Here is an 18,637-nt window from a genome sequence, read left to right as displayed (position 1 = left end):
GGACAGTGCAGACTCAGTCTGCAATGGGCAGGTGGTGGAAACCAAGACCGGCTCTTCGCTCTTGAGCGGGCATTTATCCAGTGCCATTTCATGGGGGCTGGTGGGCAGGAGGCCTCTGAATGTGATGCAAGCTTACTACAGACTCCAACAGACCCTCACCGGGGACATTTAGGAGAATAAACGTCTTAGGATTTTGTTTCTGTCACAACCTGGAGGATGTATGGGGAATGTAGGTTAGCAGGCGTGACAGCCATCAAACGCAAACACTGCGTAGTTAACAAACGGTGGACTGAGAGACTGCCTGTGCTCTACGGAAGTCAATGGGCCTTCTCCTTTTCCTCTGCCCCATTTCAGGAGGCCGTTAAAATGGAAAGAATCTAACTCGAGTGGTCTCAGGGTTCAGCACACACCGAGCTCTCAGGAGACTCGTGGATTTTCAGAAAGGAAAATAACAGCAAGGACAACAAAAGATGACTGACCTTTGCCCTGCGTCTGCCGAACGGCGATGGCGATTAAGCCCATTTCCTGTGGCATCTCAAACATCAACCTGCAAATGGTGGGAAAAACTGGTCAGTTAGAACGGACACGTAGAGGAGGGCCAGCAGCTCTGACAGAACAGTGACAAGTGTGTGCGTATGCACGGTGGCCAGGAAGGACCCACGATCTGCTGTAGAAAGGAGGGGTATTGCTTCCCTCACAGCCTTTGGTGGGAACCAGCACAGGGGTGAAGAGCAAGAGAGTGGAGAGGGGTAGGGGTGGAGAGAGGAGGGTGGGAACAGCCTGGCTGGTGCCTTGTTTGACTGCTAGGATACAGTTCTTTGGACAATTTTATCAAGTCGTTTCTTTCCCTTACCTTGCATCTACCTTCAAGTATACATTGTATCTACCCTCAAGTGTACATTGTATCTACCTTCAAGTATACATTGTATCTACCTTCAAGTATACACCGTATCTGCCTTCAAGTGTACATTGTATCTACCTTCAAGTATACATTGTATCTACCTTCAAGTATACATTGTATCTGCCTTCAAGTGTACATTGTATCTACCTTCAAGTATACATTGTATCTACCTTCAAGTGACAACAGTGTCTGACATTTGTTTCTACTTACAGTGAGTTTCTGATTGAATGCGCACACGTTTCTGATTACTCAGGAAACCAATATGCTGGCAATAAAGCATTTAAGAGATACCCCATCCCCTGAGAACTAATTATGCTTTAACTGCAGTAAATAAATCAACACCTTTTGAGAATTCCCAAGAACCCTGGATTTGTTTGGGCTTCAGGTCTGCTTTTAAAACAGTTTCACTGGAAGAATACAAACGTCTCTTTGGGAGTTAAGTAGCAAAGCAAACTTAAGTATATCTCCTGACCTGCTGATATTTGGGGTGAAAAGAAAGAAAAAGGAAAATGTGCATGCATTCCAGAGCCCCTTTCTGAGTGGCTCCTCCAAGATGTGTTCTCTGCATTTTATTTCCGTGCTAAGACTCTTCTCTTCCATCTTCCCATAGTTGCTGATCTGGCATAGTTCAGAGCAGGAGGTATTAATGACCAAAGCCAAGTGTTCTCCTCTATCAGTGATATGGGGGCAGTCTTTTTAATTCTATCTACCTATCTATCTATCTGTGTGTACATATATGTGTATATGAATCTATCTATCTATCTATCTACCTATCTATCTGTGTGTATATATGTGTGTATATGAATCTATCTATCTATCTATCATCTATCTATCCATCCATCTATCATCTATCTGCCTTTCATCATTTGTGGGAGAGGAGGGGTTGAACAAGGCAGAGGACAAACTGGTATTGTGTATTAACAAGAAATTACAAGTCACTCTGAAGTGTTCTTCAACATTCTTGCAAGCAGAACCTCTTAAAGCAAGCCTGTGCCCTGTGTAGCTCTCCACCATCTCCTGCAGGCTAAAGGAACCCCTAAGAGAAGGAAACTGCTTAAAAACCACCCCCCACCCCAATCCCCACTGTCTCTTGTATCCCTGAGGTGTGCAGTACTTGCATAGGAGAAGAAGCCTAAGAATTTTTTTGCTTGCAAACAGGACATCCGACTATGCTGGGCAGGGTCTGGCTGGGGCAACAGTGGGATCTTCCTCATAGCTGCTGGAGCAGAACAAGGAATTCAGGAGAAACCCAGCCTGTGCCAATGCACGTGAAACACATGCTCACAGTATTTCTCTTGGATACTATGAATCACTCCTTGAGGTGGAGTATGCCTGCCCACCCCTGGACACCAAGAATAAAATGTCTTTTTCTTGTGCTGGACAAGAGACAAATCTGAAGGCATCTCTGTCCCATGGCAGAGTTAACATTGTCTTTCAGGGATTTCTGCTTCCTAGAGGGTCTGAGCTCCTGGGGTAATCGGGGTTGGGGTGGGTCGGGGATGTGGAAGGAGGAGGATAGGATCAAGTATTCTGTGAACAGACTGCAGAAGCTCTCTGGACGGTGGGTAATTTAGAATGTTCTTTGGAAATGTGGACCGTAGATGTTCAAGCACTGCGTACCCATCGATGGAAAGGGGTGGGGGCAGGGCCGAGGGAACACGAGTGGCTCAGAAACCAAACGTGGACTTTTAGAACAAAGAGAAGTGATTAAGGGAGCACACACACCAAACTGCTAGGCGTTTGGCAGCACTCAACAGACCATGCTAACGAGCAGAGCTGCCGAGGCCAAGAGGAAACTGCAACAGAGACAGAGGAGGAAGGAGCTAATGCCTGCTTGAGACAACTGGAGGCCGCCAGATTTATTTGTGCTATCTGAGATAACTCTGGGGGCCAAGCCGCACGGCTCACGACTGACAAAGGCGCATTTATGAACTTTGTCAATGCGGCATTTCTGAACACGAAGCTGCTGCAGTCTGCTTTAAGTAGAGAAAAAGCAACCATGGATACATGCCATCCTTTCTTGATGCCCTTGAAGAAGGAAAAATCAGGGTGGGGTAGGGAGGGGATTGCCTAGCCTTTACCTACCAGCCTCTGTGTTTTATTTTGTGGCCGGCAAAGCTACATGATGAAAGGTTTGGCGCATGTGCATTCCCTGCCGTACCAAAGGGACGCTGAAGAAAAGCCTTGTTTGTGCTGAGCCTGAAACTTTTGCAGCCCTGTGAGGGATCACTTTGCAATCGAGATGATCTAATCCCCACACCGAGTGCTCTGGTTACAGAGGACATTACAAGGGTGCTCTGCGCAGACTGGCCAAAGGCTAAAGTTCTGATATTCATACAGCTAAAATGGTGAGCAAACGTTTAACTGATATTCAGCCTCATTATCTGTGGGGATCTGGGGCAGCCACGTTCACCAGTTAGAAAAGCAACAATTTGGAAAAGACCTAACTTTATGAGGGAAACAGCTGAGTCATAGTGTGAGGACCCAAAAGGACAACTGGTGGTCATTACAACGAGAACTCTGACACACAGAACCGTGGAAGATACGCTGGCCCCGGAATGCACACTGAACAGCAAGATTCAAAGGCAACACAAGCATTTATTCAACCTATGGGAACTTCAAAGGAAAAGGAGGCAGAGGCAGAGGCAGTCAGATCTCAGAGTTCAAGACTAGCCTGGTCTACAGAGCTGGTTCTGGTTCCGGGATGGCCAAGGCTACACAGAGAAACCCTGTCCCAACAAATAAACACACACACACACACACACACACCCCTCAACAGATACGTAGATAAATAGATGTGAATGAAGATGGTAGTGAGCGCTGGTCTGCAGCCTTTGTGCTGTCAGACAGTAAGAATCTAACAAGGCACACTGAGAACCATCATAAGCAGGTCTTCCTGACATCCATGGATGCCAGCTTTGTATATTTTTAATACCTTCTGACTTAGTAACTATGTTGCCTGCATCTAGAACTGAATCCTAAGGAGTACTCAGAGAAGGAAAAAATGAGTTATAACCATTTTCTTTTGTTCCCATTTTGTGCTTTGTATTGAGCTATGACCTACATCCCATGAAGTGCACAGATCTTTTTTAATTTACAAATGAACTTTTTTTTTTAAGGCATTGCTACAGTACAGAGATCTCAGAATGACTGACCATCCTTCTGGGACAAACAGATGAAAGACGTGTGTGTTTGCCTGCAGTCCTAGTCCTTGGCAGCCTGAGGTACAAAAGCACACAGTGTGTCTACAAATGCCTTCAGCAAATCCTTTTTCCTCTTCACCTCATGCGACCATCCCTTCTGCCCGATCAGGCCTGGCAGCGATCCGGACTGCATTGTTCCTTTTATGTGAATCCTTTCCTGTTGGCATTGGTCGCCATCCCTACATCGCATAGCTCACTTGCCAGCACAACCCCATGCCATGCAAGCCCCGCCCTCCTCACTGGTCTCCCCTGGGTGCTGCTTCTCCAGGCCTTTGCAGAGGTCGAGGGTCTCTGTCTGTCCGTTTCGTATAAATATACTTTCTAAATTTATTTGAGAACTGAAATGTTTGTGAAGTTGAGTTGCCCGGCCAGCAAGGAGTGTCAGGCTGCTTAAATACATCTCTTTAGGCGGTCCCATCAGGCTTCTAGCTGTTGTAAATACACGTTGTGATAGCATCTCACTGTTATCATGTATGATAAAATCTGCTGATTGCTATGGGCTAACCTGCCCAGGAATGGTTTCCTTTATTGCTTATGTAAGAGAACCACCACTTCTCTAAGATTTCACAGGCAAGCCGTCATTTCATCTGCACACACAATTCTGCTTGTTTTCCAGTTATGCCTTTAGTAGGCGTTAGGTTCTGTGAGGTAAACATGGTGGGTTTCTCTTAGTCAGCCTACCAGCAACACAGTGACATCGTCACACTCGATTAGATCTCTCTAAGACCTCAAGAACAAATGGACTACTGAGTCATGCAGAAGGACAGCTCCAACTAGTAATAGAAAGTGGGCTCTTTGGCTCTTCAGAATATCTACCAAGGTTTTGGACAGTATACAGCTCTGGTGTCATTTACTGAGCCAATCCTTAAATGCCCCCAAATGGTCCCAGGTGTCATGACCATGTGGTCACATTTTACAGCTGAGGAAGTAGAGCTTTGGGGGTCTTGGGGGGCCTGGTTCACTACAGAAGACCTGCTGTTTTGTTTTTGGGGTCTTGATATGTAGCCAGGCTGGCCTTGGCCTTGGGATCCTCCTGCCTCAGCCTCTCAGTCCTCTCTCTTCACCAGTGAGACCTCCGTTACCTCAAAGGCACCGTGGCAGTTTATCAGTCCTAGGGAGCTGTAAGAATTTCTGGAGAAGTTCTGTATACTTAGTCCTAAACCTGAGAAAGGAATCTCGTTTATTTTAAACAACTGAAATAAGATCTTAAATTTTCAAAAATTAGATGCTACCAAACTTGTGAAGTTCATTTTCCCTCCCTCTGCATCTGGGAAGTTATTTTCCTGTTTCTATCTGTCCCTCCCTTCCTCAGTCCTCCCCTGTCTTTAAAGGCAGGGTCTCATGTGTAGCCCAGGCTGGCCTCAGACTCTGTGTAGCTGAGGCCGACCCTGAACTCCTGATCTTCCCGAGTCTGGGATTACAGGCATGTTCTACCACATTTGAGTCACGTTACTGTGGACCATGCCCAGGACTTCACACACCACTTTATCAACAGAGCAACACTCCTAGGAAACAAGTCCTTCTTTAAAAATTGTATTTATTTTTGGTGGTGCCGGGGATCGAGCCCATGGCCTTGAGCACAGCAGGCAAGGCCTCTCCCACGGAAGCTGTTTAAGGAAGCCAACTTCTCCTCACCAAATTTACATAAAATAATAAAACAATCTGTTTCCTCAGTTACAGAGAGAGCCAAGGAGTTTCTGAAGCACCAGGGTGGTCAAAGCAAGTTCCATGGAATGAGTTTCTTCTATAAAAGGAAGCCCCGCCCTCCCACTCAGGCTACGGAGCCCTTTCCCACCTCAATTCCATCTGTGCTTCTGGGTGATCGTCGGGAAGGACTTCCTTCCCTGCCAGCTGGCCTCAAAAGCCAGAGAGCATCTTCCGCTCCTGCCCTGAACATCACCCTTCCTTCCTCTCAGGCTCCGCCCTGCCAGGGCCAAGGGGCACAGAGTGCTTAGCACCAGCTCAGCTCCTTGCACCACAGGACAAGGGGCCTCTTTCTTCAATGCAGGGCTTTGCTCCATGACACGCCGTGTTGGCGGCCCTGGGAAGCAAGCCTGGTTCTGGATCCAGTGCTGGAACAGGTACTCATTCAAATCGTTATTTTCCATCCCCTCCGGCCAACTCCTCTTTCTACCCATCTCTCCACCCCTGCGAGACTGACTTCTGCTGGGTTCAACGTTGGTGGGACTTTTCACCCCATTCCCTCACTGAACTCTTCAGCCGTCTGAGTATTTAACCCGCTGTCCTCGGAGGATTCCTCAGTGCACCATACAGCATCTACATGCGCATGGTGAGCACCACGCCTTTTTTATTTGGATGTCTCCAACTGGCTTCCCATGTCCCTCGGGGTTGGCCAGTGCTTCCAGGATGGTATCAAAGCGAAGAGACAATAACTTCACAGACCGCTCCTGCCCCGCCCCCTTCATTAGGAAAACATTTTGTGTATGCACGCCTAAGTGTGGAAACCAGAGGTCAGTTGTGGAAGCCGTTCTGATCCATCCAGCACAGGGGTTGCTGGGCACTGATCCTCGGACTTGGTGACAAGGACCTCTTCCCACTAAGTGGCCTTGCCAGCCCCCGGCTGCTTCTCCTGGGATGTTAGCTTCAGGCTTCAGATCCTGTCCACTGGGAGACACAGGCAAACTCTCCTCTGTCACTCCTGACTCCGGTGTCAGAGCGTCTTTCTGGCCATCTCTAGAGGTGTATCCATCCCCCGCCATTCCCATCAGTCTGGCTTTGTGACTACAAGGTCTTCCTTCGGGTGAGTGAGCGAGGTCCTGACTTCACCTGCGACCCTGGCTGCTGGAGTTACAGACACAACCCTGGGTAGTGAGACAGGCTGCGTCTTCCACAGGGAGAGAAGAGTCCACACAGCTGGGGTTTCCGGAAACAGCCTTCTCTCTGGTCCTTCTCCTGACCTTTAAAAATAAAGTGTCTGTGTCCATTTCTGAGGCTTAACTGCCTTTTTATTTTGCTTGACATCTTAGAACCAACCTTCCGTCTGTGTTTGTAAATGCTTTTCTATTTAAAATCCCCCCTCCTCTCTTTTTAAATTTAAGAAACACAGGACCATACTGCTAAAGGTGTCAGGAAACATGCTCAAATAAGGAAGGGCTCCAAAGACGGCCCTGCCAACAAAATGCCAGTAAAATCTGAAACCTGGGTTCAGACACACTGGGAATGTTCCAAAACTTAAGACCTAAAGAGCGTCTCTATTCCAGTAAATCAGCCTCCCTGTGAATGCCATCAAAACTTGAGCTCTAATGAGAGAGGGAATATCAGAGGAAGGGGTGGAGAGGAAAGGGTTTGGACTGGTACGAAACTTAATTTAAAAACTATTATGAGAAGATTAATTTCCCCTCCCCCAACCAAATATACAAATCCTTCCTACACATTTTGTTTCATTTTCTTTTCCCAAAAATGAGAAAAAGGAAGAAAGAATTCCCCAGCTCGTGAGACAATGATTCTGCCTGTATGTATATGTGTGAGTGCATGTGCACATGTGTGTGCGCCTGTGTATGCACACTTGTGTGCAAGTGCATGTGCAAGTGTGTGTGTGTGTACATGTGTGTATGCCTGTGTGCAAGTGCATGTGTGCATGTGCAAGTACGTGCGTGCATGTTTGTGGGTATATGTGTGAGTGTGTGTGAATGTGTAAGGTGCATGTTTGTGTGTGTGTGTGTACATGTGCTTGCCTGTGTACAAGCTAAAGATTGATTTCAATCCCTTCCCCTCAGTGAGGCTGGCCTGCCTGACCCCTCCTGTTGAGTGCTAGGGCTATAGGCATGTGTGGCTACATCTGGCTATTTTTTTTAACCTAGGTGCTGAGAATCTGAACTCAGTTTCCTTGTGGTTACATAGCAAACACTTCCCCCACTGAGCCTTCTCCCAGCCCCAAGGTGCACTTTTAAAAATAACAAATACTACTTGCAGGGCTTCTATGGATTGAAATGTCATGCTAGCTGTGTGAAATAATTCGATGAAACCAGAAACAAAGCAGGTTTTCGCTGAATAAGGAGGAGGATGGATAACAAAAAGCCACACAGGTTGGTTGAAGAGGGACAGTCACACGGCAGCCGAGTGGGCGTGGCCACAGCTCACGCCTGAACACTGAACCTAGCAGCTGTAGTCAGTGACGGGTACACTCAGTGCTGTATCCGCCCCTTGCAGAGGTGCAGCTTGTCAGAGCCAGGCGGTACAGGAGAAGACAGTGTGGCCTTGGGCTTTGTAATAGGCACACACCATGTTGCTGCGCCTGCCACCGCCACTTCAGGAACGGGAAAGATTGGTTCTGGAAGCTTCCTTAGAGCAACTGGGGCCACGGGTTGAGATGGACAGTGAGACAGGCCTGTGCCCCTCCTGATAGTGATGGGCTGCTGGCTTAGGAATCCGAGAGGCACGCTTTACTGAGGGCACCTGTGGGGTTTGCTCCTTTGCTGAGCAGGGCATGCCACACTTATGTCACAGCTGCTCTTGCTCTTGCTTTCCTCTTATTGATGTGCCAGAAGGCTCCTCGGTGGCACCTCTCCTGGATAAGGGCGCATGCGCGTGTGCACACACACACACGCACACACTCACACACACATACATTCACATACTCACTCACACACACATACACACATATACACACACTTGCATACACACACACACTTGCATACACACTCACACATACATACATACACACTTGCATACACACTCACACATACATACACACTTGCATATACACAAATACACACACTGACACATGCTCACACATACACACTCACACACTCTCACACACACACACTCACATACACTTGCATACACACTCATACATACATACACACTCACACATACACTCACATACACACATACACACACACTCACATACACACACTTGCATATACACTCACATATACATATATTCACACACACATACACACTCTCTCTTACACACATATACACACTCACACACACATACATTCACACACTCACACACTTACACACAGGCCACTCCACTCAAGCCGTCTTCTGGCTCCCCTGAGATGCTTCCGGTTCTAGCAGGTCTGGAATAGGGCCCTGTGTGCCCTTCTACCTAACATGGCTCAGAATAATGAAAGCCCCATGCACACAGCCAATAAGGCCATCAACACACCAACATCAAGGGTGGATGCTGTGTCTGCGTCCAGGTGGTAAGGTGTCGGGTTATGTTGACAGCCAGGTTGAAACAGGCCCTAAAAGTTGAGGATTACTGAGGGACCTCTCTCCCTAGGACACATGTTCTAGCAACACTCTTCCCTGGACCTACTTTCCTGGGGACAAACTCTCTCAGGGAAACCCTCTCCTAGACACAAGTTCTTTCATGTGAACACTCCCCGTGGGGCACGCTCTCCTGTGGGGCACGCTCTCCCGAACACGCAGCAGCCAGGGGTTTATTTCCCCTCCTTTTCTTCCCTGGTTGCTCAGGTTTGAATGTGGATTTATTCCATTCCAAGGAGGCTCAGCTCAGTCATCCCCCCAAGCTCCTAGAAACTCTGTGCTGCCACATCTAGAGATGGCGCGTTGCCTCCCTGAAACCATACGATGCTCGATCCTCTCTGTTCCTGTGCTGGACGCTTGCTGAGGCACCTTAAGGAAGAGCCTCCCTGAGGGTCACTCGTCTGGCAGAGGAGGGGTTGTGCCCACCTTCCTCACATGATGTACTCTCTGGGCACACGGGCGAGCATGCCAAGCACTAGGGTGGGACAGAGAACTGTAGTGAAGGGTTCTTGGTGGACTCCCTAGTGGAGCTTGGGTGCTGCCACACTGAGGGACCTACTGCTGCACACTGGCCCACCAAAGGACCCCCATAAAGCTGGAATCCATAATCGGAGCTTAGCGTTCTAAGGAAACAAAGGCTGCTGGGTGTGCTTTTCTGAAATGAAACTGCCCGGGCCTTCTCATAAGGCTTTTTACGATAAGCATTAAAATGCAAAGAGGAAGATTAAAGTTCCTGCCACAGACGAGGCCTGTGGGGGAAGAGAGGAGGGCTGGCGGGCAGGGGCTGGCGGGGGCTGTGCACAGCATTACAGTTGGATATTATTATATAAAACGAGTGTGTTATTAAAAGGATCCTAAAGTTATAAAAACTCAAAGGAACCTTTAGTGACGATGAATAACTTCTTTGGTAGAGATGAATAACTCACATTTCCTACAGGCTTTGGGGGAGGGGTGGTTACCTGGCTGAGTTCTTTAACTGCTAATAGTTGGATCTGGCTGTTTTTGTAGGACACTCTGTCTAGGGGCAAGGAATCAGAGTGCAGGGTTAGATTAAGAACACGCTAGGAGGCCTGAGGGGCCTCTGTCCCCTAGCAACGGACTATCTTGATTATCCTAATAGAAAAAGGCAACAAAGATTCATCTCCAGTAGCTACCTGAGCCAGGAGACATGGCGTGACCTTCCCTGTAGTACAGGGGACTGAACCTAGGGCACCATGCAGAGACATGTGGTCTCCCAACAAGCTACAAATGCAGTCCTCTGTTCTCCTTAAACAGTACAACAAAACGCAGGTTACTGCATTCAGGCCACAGTAGGAATGAATTCAGTAAGCCAGACACTGCCTCATGTAGCCTAGGCTAGCCTCAACCTCAGTCTGTAACTGAGGATGACCCTGAACTTCTGATCCTCCTGCCTATACTTCCCAAGAGTGGGGATCACAGGTGTTCACAGCACTTTGTGTGATGTGGTGCCAGGGACAGAACTCAGGGCATTCTGCATGCCAGGCAAGCACTCTACAACGGAGCCACATGCCCCCAGCCCCTAGGCTGCCTTATGTCTTTGTCTAAGTACATGGAAGGCTGCAGAAGACACCACACAGGCTCCATTCTGCTCCACCAAGACCCTGCCAGTGAAGGGCTTGCCTCCTGTACCCCCATCCCAGCGGGGAAGCATTGTGGTCAGCCCACCAAGACCCTGTGCTCCAGACAACAGGACGGAGAATTTTGGAATGCTCCCCATCATTTCGGAACATCATCATGCCAGCAGGACCAGCAGAACGTACACAAGTCTGTTTGTTCACCACCACTGTCTAACGCATGCTGAACCAGTACTGACTCTTGATTCTTTTCAAAGTAGGGAAGCTAGGTGTCGACCGATGTGCTTTGTAAACAGAACTAGACGATACATGGAGACCGTGCACTTACCACAGAACTGGGGCACAAATCACAATATAAACAACAACAACCAAACAGCAACAAATAGGCTTGCCCCAGACAAAATGCTCCTCATGTAGACCCTGAAGTACTCTAAAAGAATATAAAAAAAAATTCAAACATACGCCAAGAAGCAGGAGTCACAGAGAGAACTCCACCCATAAACGCTGTCCATCAACAGCCCTAAGCCCCGGCCATGCACTGGGCACCAGGGGTCCTCTTCCTGGGCGCCCAGCCAGCCTGGCAGCTCAGGCCACAGCAAATCTCAAATCCCTAGTTCTCTCTAATATGTGACTTCCAGAGAGGCGGCTCTTAGCATTTGAAACAGCCTAGTAGACTGCCAAAATTCCTGCTGGGTCGGCCAAGAGGTAGGAACCAAAAATAAAATAAAATAAAAAAAAAAACATGAACGGTTTGTTTTTTAAAAGCAATACATCAAACACAGAAAGGGCTCTTTTGTATGACTTGTCCATGTGGGAGCCAGAGAGGAGAAACCGGCTCACCCTCCTGGGAGGAAGGCGCTTGGCCTCACCTGTAACTTCTCTTCTACCGTGTAGATTTTTCTCACCCCATTAAATGTAACCCACCCTAGGTGGGTTTTTTTTCCATGTGAGAGTGATGGGGGAGAGAGCCAGCAGGAGAGGCTGGCTGGGCGGCCACCAGGAGCCACACAAGTGGGTACCACAACGCCACGTGGAACGTGGCCGTTCCCCAGGGGCTGCTGGACAGACATACAGGACTGTTTCTGTGGCTTCGGAAACCAAAAGCCGAAGATAAAAATGAAGAAAATGGAGGGAGGTGTTAAAAAAAGAAACAAAGGCAGGTCAGAAGAGGGCATCTCCTTCCCAACTGGAGAGAAAAGGTCAGCTGATTACACAGGGGAATCCGCTGTCTAAAATAACGCCCTGGTGGATGGCGAGCTCAGAGACAGGCAAGATGCAAATAGATTAGCAAAAGACACCGTGGTCCCCAGTCCATAATAACTGGCTGCTAACAGCAAGCAAACCCGTGAGGAGAGGCTGGTGGAAGACACCTGTGGGGGATTCTGCAGGCACTGCAGGGACAGGCAGCCTTTTCTTCTGTCACAGCAGGAAATCGGGCTTTGGCTTCTGTGTGGAGACCGACAGCTGCCACCTGCTTATCAACTGTCCACCACTGTGGCGGCAGCGGGGGACACAGGAACCATGGACATTTGACTGTTCGGTCGTGTGACTTGGACTAATGCGGAGCAGGAGAGGAGGGTCATGCGCGGGCTTTATTTCAACAGCCCCGTGTGAGGGAGCCACTGCTGACTTCATCTTCCAGGATGGGACTGTTCCTATCCCATTTGCAGATGGGTAACTCTAAGAGCACTGGGATGGCTCGCTCAGGGCCTCGCAGGCGGTAAGAGGCACACTCACTCCCCGCTGCAAACAACTGCTCCTGAGCAAATGAGACGACAGCCGCATGGCCTCCCGGCCCAGAGGCTGGGAACAGGACCAGGAAACTGCAGGGAAAGGCTTGTGTGCAGGAGGGGATTTGCATCCGTTTCTGCCTCTAGCCACACAGCAGGGATGTAGAAGATGCGCTACACACCCATCTGCTCCTGCTCCTCTCACTGGAGTGCCTTGACCCTCCCAGGAGGGTGCTGCTCCTAGGGCTGCTGTGAAGTTTCAGTCCTGGCCATGGCCCTCCAGTTTCTGCTCAGAAGGACCAGCCAGCAATGTGGCCAGCCATGCCCTTCTGGGGCACCTGTTCCTGAGGGGCCACCACTTGAAGCTCATGGAGAAAGGGAAGAAGATAAATCATGTGCCAGCCTACTCTGGCTCTGGAGAGGTTTCAGTGAACAAATTCCCTGCACTTACCTCGGGGGCTGGGACTCTAGTGAGGGGGATGGGCAGGCCAACAGGCCAATTGGGGAAAACTGAGTAAGAAGGCCAGCAGTGACTCTGGAGTGGGAGGGACCAGGGTGGACCTGAATTGGTGCTCTGATAGGCGGTTCTTTTTTCAGAAGGCAGAAAAAAATATAAGCAAGTATCTGAACTCTGGGTAGGTTTGAGAGAAACACAGTAGCCACAGAGGCTGGAGCCTACCTGATTTAAAGAGCATTATAGAGGCTGGGTTTTATGAAGAGTGAAATAAGATGCTAAACTGAGCCAGGTGTGGTCCGTACAAGTGTTCTTTGCACTTGGGAAGCTAGCCTGGGCTATACAGTCCGAGCTGACATCCATATTTTAGATGAGTTCATCGGTTTGAGTATGATGGGCTTGGGGCAACCAGCAAGGAGGGGTCGGAGCAGTTGTGCAGGCTGAGGGAGTGGGCGTGGCCGTGTTTGGAAGTGGTTCCTGTTAGACAGATGGAACCACAGATGAGCCTGAGGGGCCTGCCCAGCCTGGGAAGAGCTGGACTGAGCTGCAGGTGCAGGGTCTGGATTAGGTGAGTGAGAGCGGCCCACCAGACAGCCTAGGGGATTTCCACAGCAGCCCAGGGTGGGGGCAGCGGGAAGGGGGACGTCTGCCGAAGGACTCTTTACATAGAACATTTGCTCACTGTGACCACTCGAGAGCAGGGAACAGACTAGCACCTGTTCTTTCAATTTTCCACATGCTCCGTGGAACTCGGTGATGGCCCCTCAAGAATGGTTACTCTGCGAATCTGAAATATGCTTCCCGGAGAGGCAGTGCCTCAAGTTCCAGGACAAGGAGGAGGAGTCAAGCAGAGAAGGTGGGACTTCTGGTGACCTCAATTCTAGCCCTCTGTCTCTTTTCAGAAAGGAAGTGTGGTGGTCATTCCTTCAAGACACACAAGCTGCAATCAGAGACAAGGGTTGACAGGAACTTCCTACCTAGCTCTGGAACTCAGAGAGTTGGGGGCTCAAGCATTCGGGACAGAGGGCAGGACAAGGGACACATGGCCTTCAAATCTTAATGTAAATGAACCACACACATCCTCCAAAATGCCTAAGACCTTCGACACAAGTGACTTGCTGTCGTTTGAGTATGTCTTCCCAAAGTTCATAATTTAGATATTTGAGCTGATGGCAATTAGAGGTGAGGACTTAAGACATCGGTTAGGATGAGGAGGGTCCTATCACGGCATTAGAAGTTTTAGGACACTCAGACAACAGATGTGATGGGGCATGCTATGTGGCATCTTCTACCATGGTGCCACATGTACTGGCTGGTTTTATGTGTCAACTTGACACAAGCTGGAGTTATCATAGAGAAAGGAGCTTCAGGTGAGGAAATGCCTCCATGAGATCCAGCTGTGGGGCATTTTCTCAATTAGTGATCAAGGGCGAGAGCCCATGGTGGGTGGTGCCATCCCTGGGCTGGTTTCTTGGGTTCTATAAGAAAGCAAGCTGAGCAAGCCAGGGGTAACAAGCCAGTAAGGAACATCCCTCCATGGCCTCTGCATCAGCTCCTGCTTCCTGACCTGCTTGAGTTCCAGGCCTGACTTCCTTTGGTGATGAACAGCAGTGTGGAAGTGTAAGCTGAATAAATCCTTTCCTCCCCAACTTGCTTCTTGGTCATGATGTTTGCCCAGGAATAGAAACCCTACGACACCACAGTAAGAAGGCCTTGCTGAATTCAAGATCATGCTCATGGGGTCCCCAACTCCAGAACTACAAACCAATACACTTCTGTGCTCTGTAAGCTGCTCAGTCACAGGCAGTTTATTATAGTGACTGAATATGTTCTGAGACACTACTGAGACAGACTTCACAGTGTCTGTGCTAAACTCTTTGCCTAGAATACTATATGGGTCTCATAAATATTTGATGAATGATATATATTTAGAGAGTCTAGAGCCATGCTTAATTCACAGCTCAACAAATATTCAAAGGCATTATTCCCTGAGAGACAAATGTCTGAAGGTCTCTTTCACAGACGCAGACAGCCTGCCACAGGTGTAAGCTATTACTAGCTGGACACGTTATGTCTCCTTTCTGGAAGCACCAGCGGCAGCACTCTGGCCGCTCATTCCTCTCCAGCACCGGGGATAATACCCTGTGCAGAGCAAATGTCCAATAAATCTAAATAAATGTCAAATAAATGAGCGAATAAATATCCATTAAAAATTAACTGGACAGTTAATTTAGCTTACTCCCTGAGAAAAAAAGGAAAACAGTAAAACTAGAAAAGTACCTTTTTAATTTAAAAGGTTAATTAAGAACAAGGTTAAAACAATATTTTGGTGGCTTAAGTAACCAAGCAGAAACGGGGTTCAGAACAGCCACAGTGCTGAAACCGCCCATGCCTCGCCGTGAAGTGGAGAGGGCAGGAACTTGTGCATGCTCCATGATCCCAGCATGACTGCAATCCTAAGGCGAGACGGTTAGCCTGGCACCAATAAACACAGATGTGGAAATTCTAAATAAAATGTCAACCAACTGAAGCCAGCAGTGCACCTTCTGGCTACACACTGTAACCAAGTAGTTTATTCTAGAAACGGAAAGACGGTTTAACATCAGGAAAACAGCAATGAACTACATCACATCCATGCTGAGGGAAATCACGTGACTCTCCGGACAGCTACAGAGAGCTCGCCCTCTGTGGCTCAAGGCTGGTGTTCAGATCACTGTACAAGTTTAATAGAAAGGAAGGTGCTTCGAGGACTTAACCATGTCCTGGAACGAACAAAGCTTCTCTTTTCGTTTCTGTAAAAAACGAAGAATCACTTTATCATTATTTCCCTTTACAGCTCGTTGTTTTAGCTTGTCAGAAGTATTTCCTTCTGTGCTTTTAGCCCTACTAAAATTTCAGTTTATGGTTCATTTAAAATTAATCTTTTTTACATACTATCAAATAAATTTTCCCTCTTAAACAGCTATTTGGTTGTCAGAGTACGCACTGAAATAGCTCTCTGCCCCATCCAATAATATTACCCCTCTCCTCAAAATTCAATTAGTTTATAGCCATGAGTCTTTCTGCACACGCTCACTATCCTGTTCTACTGCTACACACCTTCATCATCATGACAACCAGACTATCTGACCTATGAGGTCAAGCTAATTTTTAAGATGTCTCTTGGTTATGTAAAGATGAGCTGTCTATGCTGAAATATAATTTATATATCCAATTAGCAAATCCACACAAGAGCCTGAAGTCAGTGGAGAGATCTGAGACACAGTGATGAGTTTAGAGAGGATATGTAAGCAGAGACTAAGTGATCCTCGAGGGACATGGGCGCTGAGAGACATGAGGAGAAGGAAGGGGCTCTTCTGAGCTTGTGGATCCAAGTGACCATGAATGAATCTGGGCTATGGGATGGTCTATACTGATCGTCAATTTGACGGGGTCTAGAATCATCTAGGAGACAGGACTCCCAGCACATCTGTCAGGAATTATCTTGATTAGGTGGGAAGATCTGTCCTAAATGCATCTGGCACCAGTGAGCGGGCTAAGGTCCTGGCCCGAATGTACAGGAGGTGTGACTGAGCACCTGTGATCTTTACGTTCTCCTTCCTCACTGTACAGGCCTTGGGCTTTGGCTGCTGGGACTTTCCTACAATCCTTGGACCATGAGCCAAAACAAATGCTTCCTCCCTTAAGTTACACAGCCTAGGAAAGGTGACAGTGCAGTCAGCCTTTGTTAAAGTAACAAAGTAACCAGGTGTGGACTCACAATTGGTTACATAGCAGGAAAGGTAACTAGTCCGGTCAGCCTTTCTTAAAGTAACAAAGTAACCAGGTGTGGGCTCCCACTTGTAATTTCAACTCTCAGTGGGCTGAGGCAGAAAAATAACAAGGTCAAGATCATCTTGGACTATACAGTGAGATCTTGTCTCAAACATAAATAGTGACTCAGTATAGTGTTGGCAATGAATGAAAGCATGGGGGGGGGGTAAGTTTAGTATCTAGAACCCACATGAAGCTAGGTATGGAGACATGTTTGTAATCTAAGTGTTGGAGACATAGAGACTAGAAGATCTCTGGGGGCTTGCCGGACAGCCAGCTTAGCCTACTTTGCAAGTTCCAGGCAATGAAAGGCTCCATCTCAACACACAAGGTGCAAGGGACCAAAAAAACAAAACAAAACAAAACAAAACAAAAAACAAAAAACAAACGAACCAAAAAAACCCGAGGTCAGTCTCTGGCCATCATATGTATGTTTATACATGTGTACCTCCACACACACACACACACACACACACACACACACACACACGACAATAGATAGAAAGACAGACACAGATGGATGGATACCTGATAGATTGCTGGATAGATAAGTAGATGTTAGAGGAATGGATGGGTGGATAGATAGGTAGATGGATGAAACAGACATAAAGTGTAGCCCCCAGCGAGCTCTGGTCTTCAAATAGTTTGATTGTCACAAGTCATGCCAACAGTGGCCAGTACAGCTCTGTCTAACTGGGCTCTGCCATATTTCCGAAGGTCAAAGATTCCCTCAGGGGCCCAAATTAAGCCCGGGGGCTCAGGATGTCGATCTAGGTTTCTAAGCCTCAGTTCGCACAGCTGGGATTGCAGTTGCACAGGGCCATTTGTGAGCAACTAATACGCAACATGCAAATGAGACCCAGGCTTCCCGAGGAGAGGCCCCATGTCCCTCCTCTTGGCTGGAGGTTCCACATAATTCTCCTTCACTGATTCGCATGAGCCACACAGAGCATAGGACGGGTCAGCACGCCCTTTCATCAACATCAAAGGGGACCCAGGCAACAGCCTGGAGGATGGCTGCTCTCACTGACCGAGGAGGCTCAGCAAAAGCAGATGTGGCACCTAAAGGAGCCCATGTGGAAATGCGTACTTACAAGATACGCCTGGCAGGCTACAGCCACACCATAAATACTCAGCGCACAAGAGATCCACAAAGAGAGACGGGCATTTGCACACTAGGCAGACACTCTGCCGCCAAGCTGTCCAACACAATGGGAACAGACATCAAATCTGGGCTGAGTACTAGAATCACCACAGTTCAGAGGGCCTTCTCTCTGCTGCCAATGTTCTCAGCATTGGATGCAGAGTGCCTTGTTCATCTGACGAGGTATTAACCCCTTGAACTGAAGTATTAACCCCTTCACTGCCTAGGGTGTAGACAGGAGGGTGCTAAAATTACCTCCTTGCTAGAGATAGAAACTAAGACCCACATAGGTGCCAGAGTTGGGATTTGACACCTGATCACCTGACTCTGGGATTCTCCAGTCTGTCCTCCATAGAACATTGCTTCCCCACAAGTGGGAACCCTTGACTGCACATGCCCACGCTGTCTTGTTACCTTAAACAATCTAACTTACAGAACTTTAAAGTGCAATCCGTCATGACGACACCCCTGCCTAACACCGGGAGTTCCACATTGACTGCAATTCCTTTCCTTTGCAGTGTGAATTCACCCACATTCTGTGTAGCTCGGTAGTGGGGCT

General features: G+C 48.1%; 1 protein-coding gene across 5 annotated transcripts in view; it reads right to left on the bottom strand.

Annotated features, from left to right (window-relative positions):
* The window catches only part of Hlcs (holocarboxylase synthetase), a 191,303-nt gene that overhangs the window by 10,805 nt on the left and 161,861 nt on the right, over window positions 1-18,637 (bottom strand). For 4 of the 5 annotated variants that reach the window (XM_052158119.1, XM_052158116.1, XM_052158117.1 and 1 more), the window contains one exon: window positions 480-547. In XM_052158119.1, coding sequence (XP_052014079.1) covers window positions 480-547 — 68 coding nt within the window. Of the gene's footprint in view, window positions 1-479; window positions 548-6,174; window positions 7,023-18,637 lie in introns of those variants that run through there. The other variant, XM_052158121.1, reaches the window with a different exon arrangement.

This window comes from Apodemus sylvaticus, chromosome 15 (assembly GCF_947179515.1).
Source record: "Apodemus sylvaticus chromosome 15, mApoSyl1.1, whole genome shotgun sequence".
NCBI lineage: Eukaryota > Metazoa > Chordata > Mammalia > Rodentia > Muridae > Apodemus > Apodemus sylvaticus.
The sequence above is the reverse complement of the archived record's forward strand: the minus strand, read 5'-3'. Positions and strand labels throughout refer to the sequence as shown.